Source organism: Oreochromis niloticus, linkage group LG6 (assembly GCF_001858045.2).
Source record: "Oreochromis niloticus isolate F11D_XX linkage group LG6, O_niloticus_UMD_NMBU, whole genome shotgun sequence".
Taxonomy (NCBI): domain Eukaryota; kingdom Metazoa; phylum Chordata; class Actinopteri; order Cichliformes; family Cichlidae; genus Oreochromis; species Oreochromis niloticus.
In genome coordinates, this window is record NC_031971.2 from 29,889,101 (window position 1) to 29,907,344 (window position 18,244).

The 18,244-nt window shown below is 38.9% G+C and overlaps 1 protein-coding gene across 3 annotated transcripts in view; it reads left to right on the forward strand.

Moving 5' to 3' along the window:
* The window catches only part of pnpla6 (patatin-like phospholipase domain containing 6), a 31,216-nt gene that overhangs the window by 363 nt on the left and 12,609 nt on the right, over positions 1 to 18,244 (forward strand). For 2 of the 3 annotated variants that reach the window (XM_005454780.4, XM_005454779.4), the window contains exons 2-23: positions 4,393 to 4,481; positions 7,641 to 7,694; positions 8,274 to 8,361; positions 8,472 to 8,554; positions 8,684 to 8,775; positions 8,897 to 9,037; positions 9,556 to 9,715; positions 10,098 to 10,178; positions 10,594 to 10,722; positions 10,935 to 11,015; positions 11,814 to 11,949; positions 13,417 to 13,485; positions 13,946 to 14,046; positions 14,412 to 14,591; positions 15,072 to 15,149; positions 15,333 to 15,538; positions 16,318 to 16,449; positions 16,612 to 16,735; positions 16,964 to 17,077; positions 17,169 to 17,244; positions 17,767 to 17,916; positions 18,073 to 18,136. In XM_005454780.4, coding sequence (XP_005454837.1) covers positions 4,434 to 4,481; positions 7,641 to 7,694; positions 8,274 to 8,361; positions 8,472 to 8,554; positions 8,684 to 8,775; positions 8,897 to 9,037; positions 9,556 to 9,715; positions 10,098 to 10,178; positions 10,594 to 10,722; positions 10,935 to 11,015; positions 11,814 to 11,949; positions 13,417 to 13,485; positions 13,946 to 14,046; positions 14,412 to 14,591; positions 15,072 to 15,149; positions 15,333 to 15,538; positions 16,318 to 16,449; positions 16,612 to 16,735; positions 16,964 to 17,077; positions 17,169 to 17,244; positions 17,767 to 17,916; positions 18,073 to 18,136 — 2,387 coding nt within the window. In that variant the 5' untranslated portion in view covers positions 4,393 to 4,433. The remainder of the gene's footprint in view (positions 1 to 4,392; positions 4,482 to 7,640; positions 7,695 to 8,273; positions 8,362 to 8,471; positions 8,555 to 8,683; positions 8,776 to 8,896; positions 9,038 to 9,555; positions 9,716 to 10,097; positions 10,179 to 10,593; positions 10,723 to 10,934; positions 11,016 to 11,813; positions 11,950 to 13,416; positions 13,486 to 13,945; positions 14,047 to 14,411; positions 14,592 to 15,071; positions 15,150 to 15,332; positions 15,539 to 16,317; positions 16,450 to 16,611; positions 16,736 to 16,963; positions 17,078 to 17,168; positions 17,245 to 17,766; positions 17,917 to 18,072; positions 18,137 to 18,244) is intronic. The other variant, XM_005454781.4, reaches the window with a different exon arrangement.

An 18,244-nucleotide genomic window follows, 5' to 3' on the forward strand; every position in this document is an offset into this window, starting at 1 on the left:
TTAATGATGGCCGGAGAAAACCAGCAACGACAGCTAGCTAACATTATCCCGTGACAATAATCTGTCAGGTGCCCTCTGCCTTGAAGGTAGCAAAGATTTTTCTACTTTCAGCTTATTGGCTGTGTCCTAATACTTAGCAATATCATAATAAACGTTTCTCCAAGTTGAAAGAACTAAATGAGGCCTAACTATAATCTAATCTGTGTAACCACTGTCGTCTTCGGGATTGGTTTCATGCTTCATGTGAATGTTTGCTAGCTAACGGTACACTACTGCGACAAAAAAATAAAATAAAAACACCATCTTCTGGTGTGTACTAGCTACCGAAATGTCGTACAAGCTTACTGTAAAAACTCCACTTTTTTGTAATGTACTGAAGGTGAATCCTCACCACCACGGTCTGTTTACAACGCAACCAAACAACCAGAGTCAGCAAACCAGCGCCGCTTCGGGCGCAAATTATGGAGAGCAGTTTTAGCTGGATGGAAACACGAGCTAATGTCATCCTCACACAGTGGGCAGTGATGTAGTCAGAAGACGCCCCCTGAAGAGCAGGAGTGTAATTTAATATCATATTGATGTTTACAGGCTCTGGACAGAGCACAATAAGGCTAATGTGAACATAAAGCCGCGCAGCTGATGAACAGTTTTTGAACAAAATTCACAGTCACGTGTAACTTTCCTGCACCTGGTTAGCATGTCCACAGTTTAACAGAAAACCTCCTAATTATATTAAATACAATTTAACCATTAAGATACAGAGTGATAGTGCAGTCCATTTTGGAGTCTTTTTATCATGTGTCAGAGTTTCCAACCATACACATCACAAGACCTTGAAAGCCCAAACTCTTGTTATTGTTACCACGAATCCCATGGTATAGTCGGTACTCTGTTAACAGTTAGTCCAGGTCAGACCGTGTATGGTGGGTTAAACACTGGCTTCATTGTTCCTAGAGAACAATAGGAGTAGAGCTGCATGGAGAGGGGCACTGCTTGGAGGCTAGAGGCTGGATACTATCTCCTTTGGGTCTACCATTCTGTACTCTTCTTAAAGGTGCTATTGCCACACTTAAAACTACGCTGAGTGAAATGTCAAGTGTAACTCTAAGTTTCAGTTTTTATTTTGTCTGGATTTACGCAAGGTTTGATGCACTGGCTGCTTCAGCAGAGGCAGAAAAAAGATTTTGCAACACATGGGACTACTTTATCAGTCCATTCTTAGCTCGCCTATTTGTCCTTTCTTTCATTAGGCCAGGTTACCATGGCATCCTTTGTTGTGTTCCTCCAGTTCTTGAGTAGTTGTTTTCAGTATGGAGGGCACGTGGGGGTGTGCTTGGTCTGCAGCAAGGTTTTGGTGGCTGGTATATGTCAAAGTAACATCCAGATAAATGTCAGGACCCAAGATTTGTGCCTTATGGTAGGAAATGCTAAAGATGTTCCTATGTGGTGTTGTAGCTCTGTGGGTCCTTTGCAGCAGCATCCTGCTCTGTGGTTTTGTTTATGATGCACAGGGTTACTTCATGTAACACAACACTCCACTCTGTTTTTCACAGATTGAATTTCATCCATGCATCCAGCCTCTCTCTCTCTCTCTCTCTCTCTCTCTCTCTCTCTCTCTCTCTCTCTCCCCCCAGTCACCAATCGCACAGGAGAAAGCTGCTGCTGATTGTAGTTTATGTTGTATACATCCTGTCTAAACTTTTAGGCAATTGCTGGTAACATCGAAACATGCTGTGTGTTGCGCAAATTTTAACAGTCAGTATTTGTAGAAAAATATAATCCAAACTCAGTTTAAAGGTGTGTTGAGTGTCTAATTTATTTATTTTTTCAAGTAGGAATCCAAAACAAACAAACAAAAAAAACCAGTCATTCTCAGTTAGGATGATTTACTAATGCTAGTGTTTCAATATAAACAAAATGTGTTGCAGCTCTTTATTATTATGGAAAATAATAAAAGGCTTTGGTATTTCAAAATTGTTTTTATAGTCCTGAATCAGTCACATTAAAAATTATCAATATATTTTATAATTTGTTAAGATATAAAGATATTTTCGTTTTCGTTTTCTCAAAACTTCCAATAACTTCCACTGTCCAATAACCAAGGATTTTATAAAACAGAAAAAAGGGTCAGCATTGTTATTGTAATGTCTTTTCTTAGCCATAAGATGCTTGCTTCTTTATAGGCATCTTCCTCTTTGTGCAGCAGCCTAATTTGTATGCCCTTAGCAAACATAGAATCTGCTTGTTTAACCTCCAGCATCACTTTCTGTTCGAGGCTTTAGAGTTAGAGTGGGTAATCGGTTGACCTCAGTCAGCTTCGCTATTTATTTGTCTGTAGACAGTGAGGCTTGTTGTTTTTGCTATAGAATAAATGCCTGTGTCAGCTGAATCTGTCTGTACTCTGGCAGACGTGGGCAGTTAGGTGGTATGTGCCTGGATAAACTTGTACATCTCTTACTGCTCAGTGTGTATCTCTCTGGGGAGGTAAAATACTACAGTGTACAATGGCAGTGGTTAAAGGAAAATTATATGTGCAAAAGAATAAACAGAAAACAACAAAAGCCTCTACACTTATGCAGTCACTTGTAAACACACAAAAACTAAGATACAAACCCAGCAAACGTCTTGATGCATTCTCAATCATCCAGGAAAGTAAATCTCCAAAAGTTGAATCTGTTCATCTGGACGTAGTGTTTTGTGGGAGAAACGTTTCGTCACTCATCCAAGTGACTTCTTCAGTCTCAGCTGACTGCAGGTTTCCCCAAACCTTATAAACAGTACATTTGCATAATGACTGAAACCAGCCCACTGAAGGAACAGTGGGCTGTGAGGTCAGTTCCTTAATCATATTATGCAAATTCCCATGACCATTGATCAACAATCACTGACCAAAACCCACTGATCAAAGAACACTGATCAATGGCCATGAGTACCATTCACAGAGAGTTGGGGAATGGCTGCAATCACAGCATTGTAAGATGGCGAAAGATGTACCCTTAGGCCCCCTCCTCGATTCAGAGATGGTCTTTCCCTTTTCACGTAAATGGCCTCCTTGACTCCGCGCTCAAACCAGCGTTCTTCCCTGTCCAGGATGTGTACCTAAGGGCCTAAGGGTACATCTTTCGCCATCTTACAATGCTGTGATTGCAGCCATTCCCCAACTCTCTGTGAATGGTACTCATGGCCATTGATCAGCGGTCTTTGATCAGTGGGTTTTGGTCAGTGATTGTTGATCAATGGTCATGGGAATTTGCATAATTATGATTAAGGAACTGACCTCACAGCCCATTGTTCCTTCAGTGGGCTGGTTTCAGTCATTATGCAAATGTACTGTTTATAAGGTTTGGGGAAACCTGCAGTCAGCTGAGACTGAAGAAGTCACTTGGATGAGTGACGAAACGTTTCTCCCACAAAACGCTACGTCCAGATGAACAGATTCAACTTTTGGAGAAACCCAACAAACACAAAGCTGTTGTCAACCAGCCTTTCTGCCTTTTTGATTTTTTTTTTTTTAAATTTCATCATCGTGTAATGTCCCATTAAAAATGGCACAAATTTAGTGGAACAACAAGAAAATCATTCCTATTTGGATGAATGGGAAAGGATAAAAAGGTGAAAAGGGGGGAATGAGTTACTACCTGTGTAGTCGTTTATCTGTTATCTAGCAAGCCTGCCGTGTTTCTGTGTAACTAAGACAAAGGACTGGACCAGTGATCTCAGCAATATGCTGTTGTAGGATGCAAATTTTTGGATCCCTTTTCTTCTGTGCAGTTGAAGCGATTTTTGAAGAATAGATGCAGTTAGACAGCTAATCCATAAACTTTAGTTAGGGACTGAGAAATCTTCTTCACTTATGCAACTGTGTGTGCTAACAACTTCTTTGCCTTTGAACTACATTTGCTCGTTCTGCCCCACTATTTTTTTTTTTCTGCAGCTGTGAACTATTTAATTTGTTTGTGTGGATGCACGTCCAAAGTAACACTCATACTCCTGATAGTGCAAACTGTGTTTTTCTCACTCAGCTGGGCAGCATAGACTACCAAACTGTAACATGTCAAAGAATGCTTTATGTTGAGTTTCAACAAGTTACATTAAACTGGTATTCTCCATGAATGCCAGTTTAATGTCAGGAAAAACTTTGCTTTGCTAAACATGTTGGCTCATGAATGATCATCCTCCTTAGATCAGCCTAAGAGATATTTTTGACTTGTGTTAGCAGGAAAAATCACAGGCATGACAATGAGCCAACATGCACAAGAGCATTCCCCTGACAATTAAGCAGCTAAATAGAATTTGCCTCTCCATAATTTTAAAGTTTTTATCTGTGTTTTTCATACCGTGCCATGTCAAAATAGCTTTCTGTTGAGTATGCTTATCTATCTTTGTTCTCAGTGGCTGTTGATGGACCATCCCTATGAAGAAACAGGGTTACAATGGGACAGAGTACCTCCGAACAAGAGGGTCAAGGTCACAGCCAAGAGGTTGGTTTTGACTACAGTATTTATTTGTATACGTGTCCTTGCTTCAGCGGATGGACAGTCTTTCACAATCCTAATGTGGAAACAGGCTTCTAGGTCATTAACATAAGCCACAGCAATCTGCCAGTAGAAAACGGTGTGCTGGTGACTTGTATTAGCACATAACTTTGTGCTTACAAAAATATGAAAAGCTGACTTTTAGGTTTTAGAAAGAGACCTTGAAACAGGTGTCCATTTAAAACTTCTCGTCCTCCTCAGCAAACGAGCAAATTACATTACTTATCTTTTTTTTTTTTTTTTTTTTTTTTTTTTTTATCACAGCACTGCATTTTTCCATGAATATAGTGTTTCGGAAAGGTTTGCAGTTATGATATAACTACACTGCATTTAAAGCGGAAGCATAAATCCACTTCTAGAAATATTTTGAACCTCTATTCAGAACAACATTACTTGTGTAGTTAAACATGAATTTATGTTTACTTGCTGAGTAAACTTAGTGCATTTAAAAACAAAGGCACGTACGTTTGCTTTCGTCCTTGCAATAATATGGTTGACATTTCTTGCTTTGTAAGAGAGGGTGTAACTGAACCACTTTTGTCCATGAATGCACCATCCATTTATACTGCAGCTTCTGTCCTACTGACATCACTTTTGACTGGGGAAATTTTGCTGACTTTTACCTCATGTATAATGAGCTGAAAAGGTTACTTTTCATGTTCTACTTCTCTCTACTTCTGATTTTAAAGTTAAAACTTCCCAGTTAGTGCAGAATTTGAGCTTTCATTTGAAACAAAGTTAGCTTTAGAGTGTGTAGACTACGTTTACATCACTAGAGGCATCTGCTTGTCCACCACTATCATGTCCGGTTGGTTAGCCATCACCAGTTTGTCTGTCTGTATCTGGAAATCTCACAGGACTTTAGCTCGGTCATTCTTGACCACCCTAGCGGTGCACAATTTGAGCTTTCATTTGAAACAAAGTTAGCTTTAGAGTGTGTAGACTAAGCCGCTCTTTTTCTATTTTTTTAAAGCTGGATATGGTTTTTCATGCATGCACAGTGACAGATCTGTCCTGGTTGTCATTTTGAGACAAATGCACATGCATGTACACTTTCCACACTCAACTCACTGATTTCTAAACTATATTTTGAACTCTTATTCTAAGTCTGCAAGTGTAGTGCATTTCCATGTGCACATGCTGTCCATGCACTTACCATCTCTAATTTCCACTATCAAAGTGACGTGTCCAGCTTAAGACATTTACTGCTTAATAACCCTTAGCTAAACATACAGTAATCAATAATGACTGATAACGGACATGCAGTCTTACTGTCTGGCTGTCAGCTAAAGCACCTATTACACTTACTCTTGCAATATGGTATCTGATGGATTGTTAGTGTCACACACACATAAAGACACATAAAGAAGCCTATCTTGGCCACAAGATCTTTGCACTCTTTTCAAACTCTTTGAACTGACAGTCTTTATTTAAAAAGTAAGTGCTGAGTTTGATATTACTTAATTGAAGTAATAAAGATTTCCTTAGTTGAAAGAAAAGCCAAAATATATTGCCTGTGAGCCCAGTAATTTTATATCTGAAATCCCGAGTCTATTAATAGTATCAAGAACTGTGAAACTCTGTGTGGTAATCAGTTTGTAACTGTGTGAAACATGGTAAGGGCAAAGTGTGAAGAGGATCAGATGAGTTACTGCATTCTCATCTCCTTTGACTGTTGTTTCATGTGCATTAGGCAGTCCTTCTGCAAGGGCAAATTCCGCATTCTCACATTCCAGTGCCTGCAGGCCCGGGCTTCGTACTAGGAGATGATTTAAAAAAAATAAAAATCCCATCTCGGCACTTGGTTATGGCGTTCCATGTATACCCTGCCTGTTAGCATCTTGCACCCTGCTGTTATATGCTGGATTGTAAGGGGCATCTTTACACAGCCTGCACCTGGGGTCTTACCTGGTGTGATAGACCCCAGCCTTTATGGAGCTTGTCCTCAGAGCTTGTTCCTGTGCTGTCATGATTAGTGCCTCCGTGCTGTCTTTCAGTCTAGCTCTGTCCAGCCACTGGTAGGATTTCTGGATAACAGCCACTTCCTCTATCTGCTGGTGGTACATACCATCCAGGGGCCTGTCCTTCCATCATGGTTCTTGTCCTTGCTCCTCTTCTTTCTTGTGTTTCTGCTGACTGAGGTATTTACTAAGCAGGCAGTCATCATGGATGTTTGTTGTCTCATCCCGGATAGTGGTCCTGAAGCTCACTAGTCCCCAGCCTTTTTTTTTTTCTTTTTTTTTTGCTTAGCATAAAGTCTCAGGATGCTGGATTTGGGGTGAAACCCTCCATGCATGCACATGAGCTTCCTTATCTTGATGGCCATGGCTTCCGTCTCCTCCTTTGGCCAGCTTAGTATCCCAACAGGGTATCTAATCTCTCGCAGGGTGTAGGTATTGATTGCCTGGATCTTCTTCTTCCCATTCAGCTGACTCCTCAGGACTTGCCTTACTCTCTGCAAGTATTTTTTTTTTAGTTGTGGTTTTCCTATCATCCTTCTCATGGCTTCCATTTGCCTGTGGGATTCCCAGGTACTTGTAGCTGTCCTCATTGTCTGCAATGCTGCTTTCTGGTTGTGCAATCCCCTCAGTTCTGACTACCTTCCCTCTCTTTGTCACCATCCAACTACACTTCAAGTCTGAATGACATTCCAGTATCATTGCTGTAAATCCTAGTGGTGTGGATAAGTGAATCAATATCTCATTCACTCTTGGCATGCAGTTTAATGTCATCAATGTAGGTGAGGAGGAGGTGGCTGACAATTGCTCAGTTACGTGGTCGGTATCCATAGACTCTTAGTGACCAGCTCTAGGTTTCAGGTGGTGCACAGGTTAGTCAGTCTGTCTTGCGATTGCTCTTTCTACCAGTAGCTGCTGTTTCGCCCCTCTGCTAGTCTTGCCAATTCCTTTCTGAGCCCATCTCATATATTTAGCCATATGCCTGTTCATATTAGCCACTATGATGCCTTAAAGGAGCTTCCATGTGGTACTGAGGCAGGTTATTGGCTGGTAGTTGGTTGGGACCGATATCTAAAATATTTTTTATTTTGTTTTGTTTGTCTTTTGTGATTAACTCTACTGTTTGTATCTTCTCTTGTTACATTAGGACGGGTTTGATAACATCAAGACTTTTGTGGAGGAGGAACTACAAACGAGCATGGTGAGCATCCAGTTTGATTTCATGTCTTAGTAAGTCTCATTCAACAGCCAATTTGTCACACAGGTAAGGGAACTGTAGATTTGTACACTTTGAAATAAATTGAAACAGAAACTACCTAATACATCTCAAGTGGGTGTAACCATGTTTACTGCTGGTAATATATGATAACAATGAACAAATGATGAAAAACTGAAAATAAAATTATTTGTTTTTAATGGCCTCAACTTAGTTTTTTTTTTTCTTTTTAGAAAACACACATACTTTAACTAAAATATTACTTGGGTAATGTCTTTAATACTATTAAGTAGTACTATAGTAGTATTATAGTACTCCTTTTAGGCATCATATTATAGTACGATTATAGTACTATTTTATTACTTGTCATTCTGTTGTTTTTATGGAAACCGGGACCGTGGATACGTAATTTCGTTCTACCTCATGTAAACATGCGATGAGAATGACAATAAAACTTCCTTGAATCCTTAATATTAAAATATCCAAGTAAATAAATGCTTTACTGTTGTAAATACTATAATGTATGCCACTGACGTTCTCCCTCTTTGGTTCCTTTTTATTCAGATGGTGGGGATGGTAATTGGTGCAGGTATCGCCATAGTCCTCATCGCCATCCTGATCTTTTTCATCTTGCGGAGGATCAAGCTTCGAAGTCAGTAGTTGCTGAAATGCATTTCTCACTATACATCTAAAACACATAAGGATAGTCATGAAGTCAGTAGTGTTTATACCTGTGGTAATGTCATTTGTTATGTTTAACAGACTTAGAAGCTCAGGAGGCTCCCAAATACCGCTTCCGCAAGAGAGACAAAGTGATGTTCTATGGGCGAAAGATCATGCGTAAAGTGAGTCAGCCTGTATAAAAGCTCTAGCTAGCTCTCACACACAGAAATATGTCATTCTTGTAGTGTTTCAGTGTATAGTACATAATAAAAAAAGGGCAGAGTAATATTTAAACAAAACTGTTTCATCAGGTCTCCCAGTCTACCTCGTCCCTTGTGGGTACATCCTCTTCTTCACGGCCACGCCTAAAGAAGAAGCAGAAGATGCTCAACATTGCCAAAAAGTACATCTGAAAGCTAACTCTCACCAAGCATACGCTATTTTGACTGTACTAACATTCTTTATGTAGCAGTTGCTTTCCTCTTATTTCCTGCTTATTATCTTCCTGCATGTGACTTGTGTAGGATCCTGCGCTTTAAGAAGGAGGTTCCCACCCTTCAGGCTAAGGAGCCCCCTCCCTCAGTGCTGGAGGCAGACCTCACTGAATTTGATGTGGCCAATTCCCACCTCCCCTCTGAGGTGCTCTACATGCTTAAAAATGTCCGGTAGGTTTAATGTCTGTGTGATTGTGTTCTGTAGTCCAGAGTACATAGATCGAGGTGCTTGGTCCTCCCTAAGCACAGTTTTGCTGGAGGTTTCTTCCTGTTAAAGGGGAGCTTTTCCTTCCCACTGTCACATAGTACTTGCTAATAGGGGGTTGCTTAATTTGATTTGTTGGGGTTTTCTCCAGAATACTATAGGATCTTTACATTACTATAAAAAGCACTTTGAGGCAACTGTTGTTGTACCTGCTGTTATTGAACCATCAACTGATAAATTCTCATGTCACATACTGTATTATAATATTTAATTCACCTCTGCATATTTTTTTTTAACTCTGTGCAAAGTGCTTTGTAACTTGCTTTGATAAACACTGCATCACTGAAGGTATTGATAATATTATAGATCCAAAACTAAACAGAAAGACCACTTTAATTGTCCTTTGTGCAAACCAAGTGTTTGCAACTGTTTGCGTTGAGTGTAACTCCTAACCCCCAAGCTTCCCTTTTGTCCTTTCATACAGGGTGCTGGGTCACTTTGAGAAGCCACTCTTCTTGGAGTTGTGCAAACACATGGTGTTTTTGCAGTTCCAACAAGGGGAGTATGTCTTCAGGCCAGGCCAGCCCGACAGCAGCATCTATGTTGTTCAGGATGGAAAACTAGAATTGTGCCTTACTGGAACGGTATGCAGGCTCTGTGTCCCTTTAATCATGTTTACCTCTGAGTTTTATGCAATAAACTGTTGTTTTTAATTATGACTATAGTTTAATGTATGTTTTGTAAGTTTGCACAAAGACTTTGTTCAAACGTACGCAAGCAGCAAAGTGGTTTACCAAGGTGCTTACCCACAAGAGGATATATTGGATATATTTACCAAGTTTTAAGTCCTGAGGGAGATGTTAGTACAGGCATTATCTATATTGATACTTGATTGTGTATATCTATATATATATATATTGATTGTGTGAATCTTTATGTACACACTCAAGTTGAACTTGAGTATAAGTTCCTAGAAAACAACTCGGTTGTGTACATGGATATGAATGCGTTACTCCTGTCTTCCAGGATGGCAAAGAAAATGTGGTGAAAGAGGTTTACCCAGGAGACAGTGTGCATAGCCTCCTGAGCATTCTGGATGTCATCACAGTAGGTCACACCTACTTCTTACCTCACATAAAGGCTTTGTGCCACACCTACTTATACAGGCCCTCCCGGTTCTCATAGCAGTCATTTACACAGCACTAAATAAGATAACATGACTCTGTGTCATTGTGTTGGCCCACACCTACATACTACAGCACATTCACCTGCTGACTCACTTAACCTTTTCTCACTGGGATTACACAACACTCTTAATTAATTATTTGGTTGAAACCCAGCATTCATTTTTTATTTTTCATTCATTTCTAAATCTGTGTTAATTGAAATTAAGTAATTTTTTTGGGTCATTACATATAAAAAACAAATAAACTGCTAATTAGAAACATGCCACCTGTAGAGCTTCTGTAAATACAGGTAGACTGAGAAAATTTAAAGTATTCTTTTGGATATTTGTGTGCAGGGCCACCAGAAGCCTTATAGAACAGTGTCAGCACGGGCTGCAGAGGTTTCCACTGTTCTCCGTTTGCCTGTAGAAGCCTTCCTGTCTATATTTGAGAAATATCCCGAGAGTCTAGTGCGAGTAGTACAGGTGAGTTGTAATAAAGTTGATTATTCCTCAGTGTTCTTGTGGGGGTTTTTTTGCCCAATATTTATTCTTTGTTTCACTTTGTAGATGTGCTTAAAATTAGAGTCGTATTTATGGATTCGTTTTCCACACCCTGTATTCTTGGCTCGACGTCTGTAAACTAATTGTTTTCCTTTCATGCTTGAAATGACCGGCTTTCTGTTCTGTCATTTCAGATTATCATGGTTCGTCTCCAAAGAGTAACAGTGCTAGCCCTGCACAACTATCTGGGGCTGACCAATGAGCTCTTCAGTCATGTGAGTTCATCTTATCAAGGCACCAGTTTGAAAGAAAGTCTTAAACTGATTAATTGCCTTAAAAAAAACCCCAAAACCCCCCAATTATAGTCATCAAAGAGTTCAGAATGGTGTTAGTCCTGAGATCAAATGTAAGCCAATATAAATATTTAAGACGAGGAGTAATGTGCTAAGAAGGCTTTGATGTTGAAAATGGAGCTAGACTTTAAACTGCCTTTCTTTAGCGGGAGCTTACAAACCGCAGTGTTCAGTGAATTGGGAGAAATGCCTGAAGAAAGTGAGCCACTGACAGTTTTGAGCACGTCAATTAACGATCGTCAGAAGCTGGTTGGCAGGATATCACAGCAGAAGTCAGATGAAATACAATGCTTCACTAAATTCTATTTTAATTAGAAATTAGTTTAATTAGTCTGTGTAGGACAGTTAATTTGAATTGCTTGTATGTGGCTGTAGCTGTGATCTGGTGGTGTGCAATATGGTGTGGGTATCAGGAGTACAGACATATTCAGAAAAGCTAAAATTCTTGTGTGTGTTTGCCCATTCAAATGCTTTTAAATGGTCCACAGAATTCCTGTAATATGATAGTTATCACTCAACCAGTAAAGTTACCGGTAACATAGATTCACAAGTGCTATAACCCTTGTGACCTGGACCTCATCCTCATGCACATCCTGCTGTTATCATGATTTCAGTGCCTAAATACTAATATCATGCTGTACTTTCCACCTTGTGAACACACACTCAAATGAACCGTCTACCTCACTCTCATCCATACACTACTTATACTTATTTTTACAGGAAATGCATCCCTCACGTCTGCCACCGCAGTCACCCCACCCTACTCGCACCAGTCCTGTACGCCATGGCAAACGCTTTGGCAGCCTGACGGTACCTGAGGAGCACCGAGAAGCAGCTGTTAAAGGTGAAACTCCAGGTAGGATGTCAGCATACAGATTAAGTAACTCCCAGTGTTAGAGAAGCCGAATCTTAGTTGAGGTGTACAGGGTTGCTTTAAAGCTTCATATGAAGGGTTAGTATGGGTGGCTGAAATCCTTGAAAATTCATAAATTTTAATATTGTCTTTTCAAGGTTTGAAAAGTGCTTGAATTTCAGATGTGGTGCTTAAACATGCTTGAAACTGTATATCATTCACCACAAATAACTATCCGACCAAACAGGTTTCTTATCAGATAGAGAAATAAAATGAGTCGCAAAGTGTAAAAGCAAAATTTCCTTGCCTGGGCTGCTTTGCAACGCTGCATGTCAGTCTGTTTCAATGTGTGACCCCGCCCCTCCCCCGAACAGTCGGAAATGAGTGAAGTCTTATATGTTGAATTGAACGGAGTATGTCATCTGTTCAAAGCCTCTCCCAGTCAGAGCTGTTCTCCATGCCGGTCTTACTGTACATGATGTTATTAGAACAAACACTTATGACTTTAACAGTAATACAGACAGCAATGTAGTCAAACATCTCACAGTTAGTTTTACTGGGAATTAACTTTAACCTGTTAGGCCACGAGGGGTTTTCTGAGCTTCCTGCTCGAAAATGAAATGACCAAAATAAATGGAGTATTTCTCTGCAATTACAAACTCTGTGTAAACAGTCTTGGTATCAAAATAAAGCTAACACTTGTAAGATGTCATCAGAGGTGTAAATATTACTGCAGATGTTACTATGTCAAAATTAATGTGAATCAAACATAGAAAATTTGGATTTTTTATTTCCCTCACCTAAATTAGTAATTTAGTATTTAGTGACACTACTCATCTCGGCACTTATATTTCTCGTGTTATAACCGATTAAACTTGATCTCCTCCCTTTTGGCACCATTTTTCTGGGCGCGGGTGTTTAAAAAAAACAAACATCTGTCTCTTATTGTTGTGTCACATCGGAAAGAAGCATCAATATCTGATGAGAAGACTTATTAATTTGGCCTTGCTGTGTATTATTGTGGTGTTTGGTGCAGTTTTCTTGTTTTGTAGAGTTGTTGTTTTTTTCAAGTGGAGGTGAATATCTCTAACAAGTTGATTTGTTCACATTTGCACATCTTAATTTTTAAGAGAAATGTGTTTTTTGAGTTTGTAAACTACATGGATATAAGGCAACCATTTCTTTTTTCAGTATTTTTGTGTGGTGCATTTTTCTCTGTTTTAACAAAAGGGGAACAAAGGACATTTAAGTCGATCTAAGATGATTTGTTTAAATTTTTACATGGTCAATGAGGCGATGCAAAGTGAAACATAAATGGCAATGTGCTGGAAAAGCTTGAAAATGGACCTAAAAAGTGCTTGAATTTGACCCTGAAAAATGCGTATGAAACCTGCATATGTCTTCTCCGGTGCTATTTTTGCTTTGGGGTGACTTAGAAATGCTGTAAATTGTATTTATTTTTCTCAACAGGAGAACAAGGGAAGGATGGAACAGTGCCAACTCTTAGCAGGACAATCTCAATGCCTGTGGACATTGCTGGTGAGGGATCTTTCTCTTGTATTGACAGATTATGTTGGCTTACTGTTCTTTAGTTTTGCTGATAGTCAGACACTTTCTTCCAGTGCAGTCTGATATTTTAAACATGTTTTAATGTAGAATGATTACTGAGAAGCCAGCAGAGAATGGTTAGCTAAAGTGTTACACTGATACCACAAACTGTTCAGCTCATCCATCTACAATATGCTATGTACACCTAATGTATACTGGTCATATTAAAAAGTTTGCCTATTGCCCACTTTAACATATATGACCAGTTGTTAATGTTACTGTTTTAGAAACGCTTGTATTTTAACAGTGCAGGTAAAGAAGCAGGCAAAACCTTTAAAAAATGACAATATATTTTGCCTTTTGCTTGCACCATCACAATTTCGTTTTTTCTTTTTAAACATAGATCAACCTAAGAATAATTAAACCATTTAAATGTTGACCTTTTATACAGGTGTACAGAAAAGTCTAAGATCAGACTTTGACATGGCGTATGAAAGAGGACGGATTTCTGTCTCGGCAGAGGAAAGCAACACTCCACCCACTTATACTCGGGTCAGTACACTGCAGACTCACATCACAAAAATGAGAAAAGATATAAACCCTCCTTATATGTATACATTACATTGGTTAATTACTTAAAGAATGACAGAAGTATTTCAGAATGGATAATAGTATAGGCCACAGTTAATGAATAACAAAGAAGTAATTTAGTATATGATTCATAAGCCAAAAATATTTAAAGATAAGTTAAGCTAAATACAAAATATTTGAGAAAGTGTGGAAAAAGAGTAGTCCTGTATATCTCTCTGATAATGTTTTTTTAGAGTTAGAATTCCTGCTTTTAACAGCAGGAACACCTATTATAAATTGGCAAAGTATGCATATTACATTATAATTATTCTATTACATTATTACAGTCCATATCACAGGAACAGCGTGAGAGGAGGGTGACAGTAGATGAAGTTCCTTCAGGAATCTATCTGTATCCAGAGGAAGAGCCAGTTGTGGACAATCTTTTTACACCTGTGTCAAATCGATCCAGTGCCGCTCTCTTTGAGGAAGGTCAGAAGGAGGTCCTAAAGCTTATGAGGATTGAGGTTCGTTTTACTTTTTTTGATTGTTCAAGGATAGTATTTTTCTGTTGTTCTATGCCGGATTAAACAATGACTCCTACAGGCTGTGATCATAATACGACGAACAATTTGTTTTGACAAATAATGCAAGCAAATAGGTTTCCTTATGATTGACTGTTGCTTTAGAAAATCCAAAGTTACTGAGTCTGTGGTGACAAAAAATAAACGCAGGAGTTCAGTGGTGCTTTAGGGGGTTGTGTAATTCATTTGATGCAATCTGTGCCTCTGTGCAGGTGTTGCTACATTGAAACTTTCAAAATAAATTTGTGTAACTAGATCAAAGTGTGAGTGAAGGAATAGATCATTGCCTGCAGCACGATCTTCCTCCAAGGCTCAACAAAGTGGAATAAAAGCATTTCATCCACTGTCTTTTTCCACTTAGCTTTATCGTTTGTCACTGCTCAATATATTTTTGACTTTTGCTTTCTGCCTTTTGTTATGCAGGACCCATCTCTGTTAAACGGCAGAGTGACTCTGCACCATGCAAAAGCAGGAGGGGTGTTAGCAAGACAGGGAGACCAGGTATTTTACACATTCTGAAACCCTATGACCTTTTGAAAACTTACAAGTTACTCTTTTAATTGTATTAATAAAGCAGAAATAGATCAGATGTAGTAAAGAAAGAAACTAAATTACTGCAGCAGTAAAAGTTATTTTTGTCTTTGTGTTTTTTTTCCCCCCTTCCTCCTTTTTTCACTTCAAAAGGACGTGAGTTTGCACTTTGTCCTGTCTGGTTGTCTGCACGTCTACCAGCGGATGATCGGCAAGCAGGAGGATGTCTGTCTGTTTGTCACCCATCCAGGAGAGATGGTGGGCCAGCTTGCTGTACTCACTGGAGAACCCCTTATATTTACCATCAAGGCCGTGCGAGACTGTACTTATTTGAAGATCTCAAAGTCTGAGTTCTATGAGTGAGTGCTTTAGTGTGGATAAACCTTTAAGTGCAAGAGATGCAAATAACTTTAAGTCACTTTCACTTATATCTAAGGTTATTATAAATTAAATTTAAAAAAAATAAATTAAACTTAAAAACTACATTTTTGAAAAAAAATTGAAACCATCTGAAACAAATAAAAACTAATTAAAATACAATAAAAATATGGAATAAATACCCTTAGTTTTAGCATCTGTTAATTTTGTAAAATTTGTTATCACAACTTGCCCGATGGACATCTTAATTGACAATTTGACTGTGATTCACCTGCTTTCAAAAACGTCTGCGTTTTTTCTTCTTTTTTTTTTTATTATTATTATAATACATGTGCTGATTTTCCTAAATCTTGCCTCTAACATATGCGCTCCATACAATAATAATTAAAAACACTAAAACAACTGAAACTAATAAACACTAAACTAAAACTAAACATTTTCAAACAGTAAAAACTAGACTGAAATGAGCAAACCCACTCTGGAATCTAACTGAAACTAAATTGAGTTAAAAACAAAAATAAACATGCATACACATTTACACAAAGCTTGTATCACCTGAATAAATAAGAAAAAGTCAGCTTTTGAAATTCATACATACATCCAGAGAATATGAAAGGTTAAAATATAAAAAAGTAAACTTTTAGTATTCTTTTCTAAAGTAATCCCCGGTTTTGAGTTCTCTCTCTACTTTTGACCATATTCCAGTGTGAATTATTCAGTATTTGTTCTCACTCTTTCTGTTATATGCTTCCCCCTGCAGGATCATGAGGGAGCAGCCCAGCGTGGTGCTGAGTGCAGCCCACACGGTTGCAATCCGGATGTCTCCTTTTGTCAGGCAGATGGACTTTGCCATTGATTGGATGGCTGTAGAAGCTGGCAGAGCCCTCTACAGGTACTCCGCTCTCATCTTTACTTAGACAAAGAAATAAAAACAAAATTTGCATCTATGTGAAAACAATACTTGGTCATCCTGTTACATTTCTTATTATTCAGTCATAATTATAATGGTAAATGTAAAATATGCTTCTTTTTTTTGTAATCTACGCATCAACAGACAGGATGACAAGTCAGACTGCACCTACATTGTTCTGAATGGACGTCTGCGTTCAGTCATCCGCAAGGCGAATGGCAAGAAAGAACTGGTGGGGGAATATGGTAGAGGAGAACTCATTGGAGTGGTGAGAACAAGGCATTTTTGTCTCATCCTACCCATGTGTGAATAGATACTAGTTATCAAAATAAGCTCAAAACTATTAAGTTAAAAACAGCTGTGGTCCTGAGCTAGGATTGGGACTAGAGCAGTATGCTGCATTTTTCCACATCTGGAAATTTCGATTAGATTTCTTCTAATTTCTTTTTTTTTTAAGTTTTAAGTGAGGGACTAATCCAATCTAACTATGTATCAGGTGGAGGCGCTGACCAAACAGCCAAGAGCCACAACGGTCCATGCTGTGAGAGACACTGAGCTGGTTAAACTGCCCGAGGGAACCCTTAACAACATCAAGCGACGCTATCCACAGGTCTGTGACTTTGTCCTTGAAGTGCTGTTAAGTGGCTATGTACTATGTAATAACCTAGTTTCTTTTCAATTTTCTCTACTGTTGTGTTTAGGTGGTGACAAGGTTGATCCACTTGTTGGGTCAGAAGATTCTGGGAAATCTGCAGCAGGGTCGTGGGCCATTCTCTGGTAAGTCCAGTAAATTGAGCAGAAGAAAAAGAAAAAAAAAGATCAGTCGACCAGATTCAATGAAATGAGCATGCGCTAATGAGCAAGGTTGAGAACTAATGCAGAACCACATGAGACCATTATTCACTTTATTCAAAAATTAAATGGTATTCTAAATATTGCTGATGTTGCAGAGACACACATATATACTACTGTTATTATTGCACGTTATCCCTGGCACATGTGGCTGCACATACAGATTTAGTTTGTCATACTAGTTTGATTAGTGTGGCTAAAGTTAGCAGTGTTATATTCTTTTCAGGGTAACGCCCCCACGCCTGTGCAGGATGGCGTTGTGCGTCACTCTGGTCATGTAGTTGAATGCTAATTTACCTTGACATAGTCTAGTTCATTTTGTAGATTCAAGTATTGACTAGTGAGGGCAGTAAAACACACATGCGTGCTTCCTCACCAGCCAGCTGTGCTTTTACAGCCTTCACACTTTCTCATTCACTCCATTTGTTCACTGTTTCAATCATTTAGGTTCAGCCCTCAGTCTTCCCAGTATGACAACAAGTGCTGATGTCACCAACCCAGCAAGCAACCTCTCCACTGTCGCAGTGCTGCCCGTTTGTGATGAAGTGCCAATCAATGCATTCAACCTAGAGCTCAGCCATGCGCTTAGTGCCATTGGTAAACCCACGCATTTTAATTTTGTTCATAAAAATCTTTTATTTAGTGAGATTGCTTGACTTCTATGTAGCTGTGTATTTAAATTAAAGCAGGTCGGCAAACAAACGCACAAGTTCTTTACTTTTTTGTGATACACTATTTGTTTGACTCTTGTAGGGCCTACATTACTTTTAACCAGTGACATAATTAGAGAACGTCTGGGTGCTTCGGCTTTGGACAGGTCAGTCTGATAATCAAAGAATCTTGTCTTTATCACAAACCCTTTTTTCTTGTTGCTTGGGCTTTACTTGAATTTACGCATTTAGCTTGTGTGTTATTTTTTTCTTAC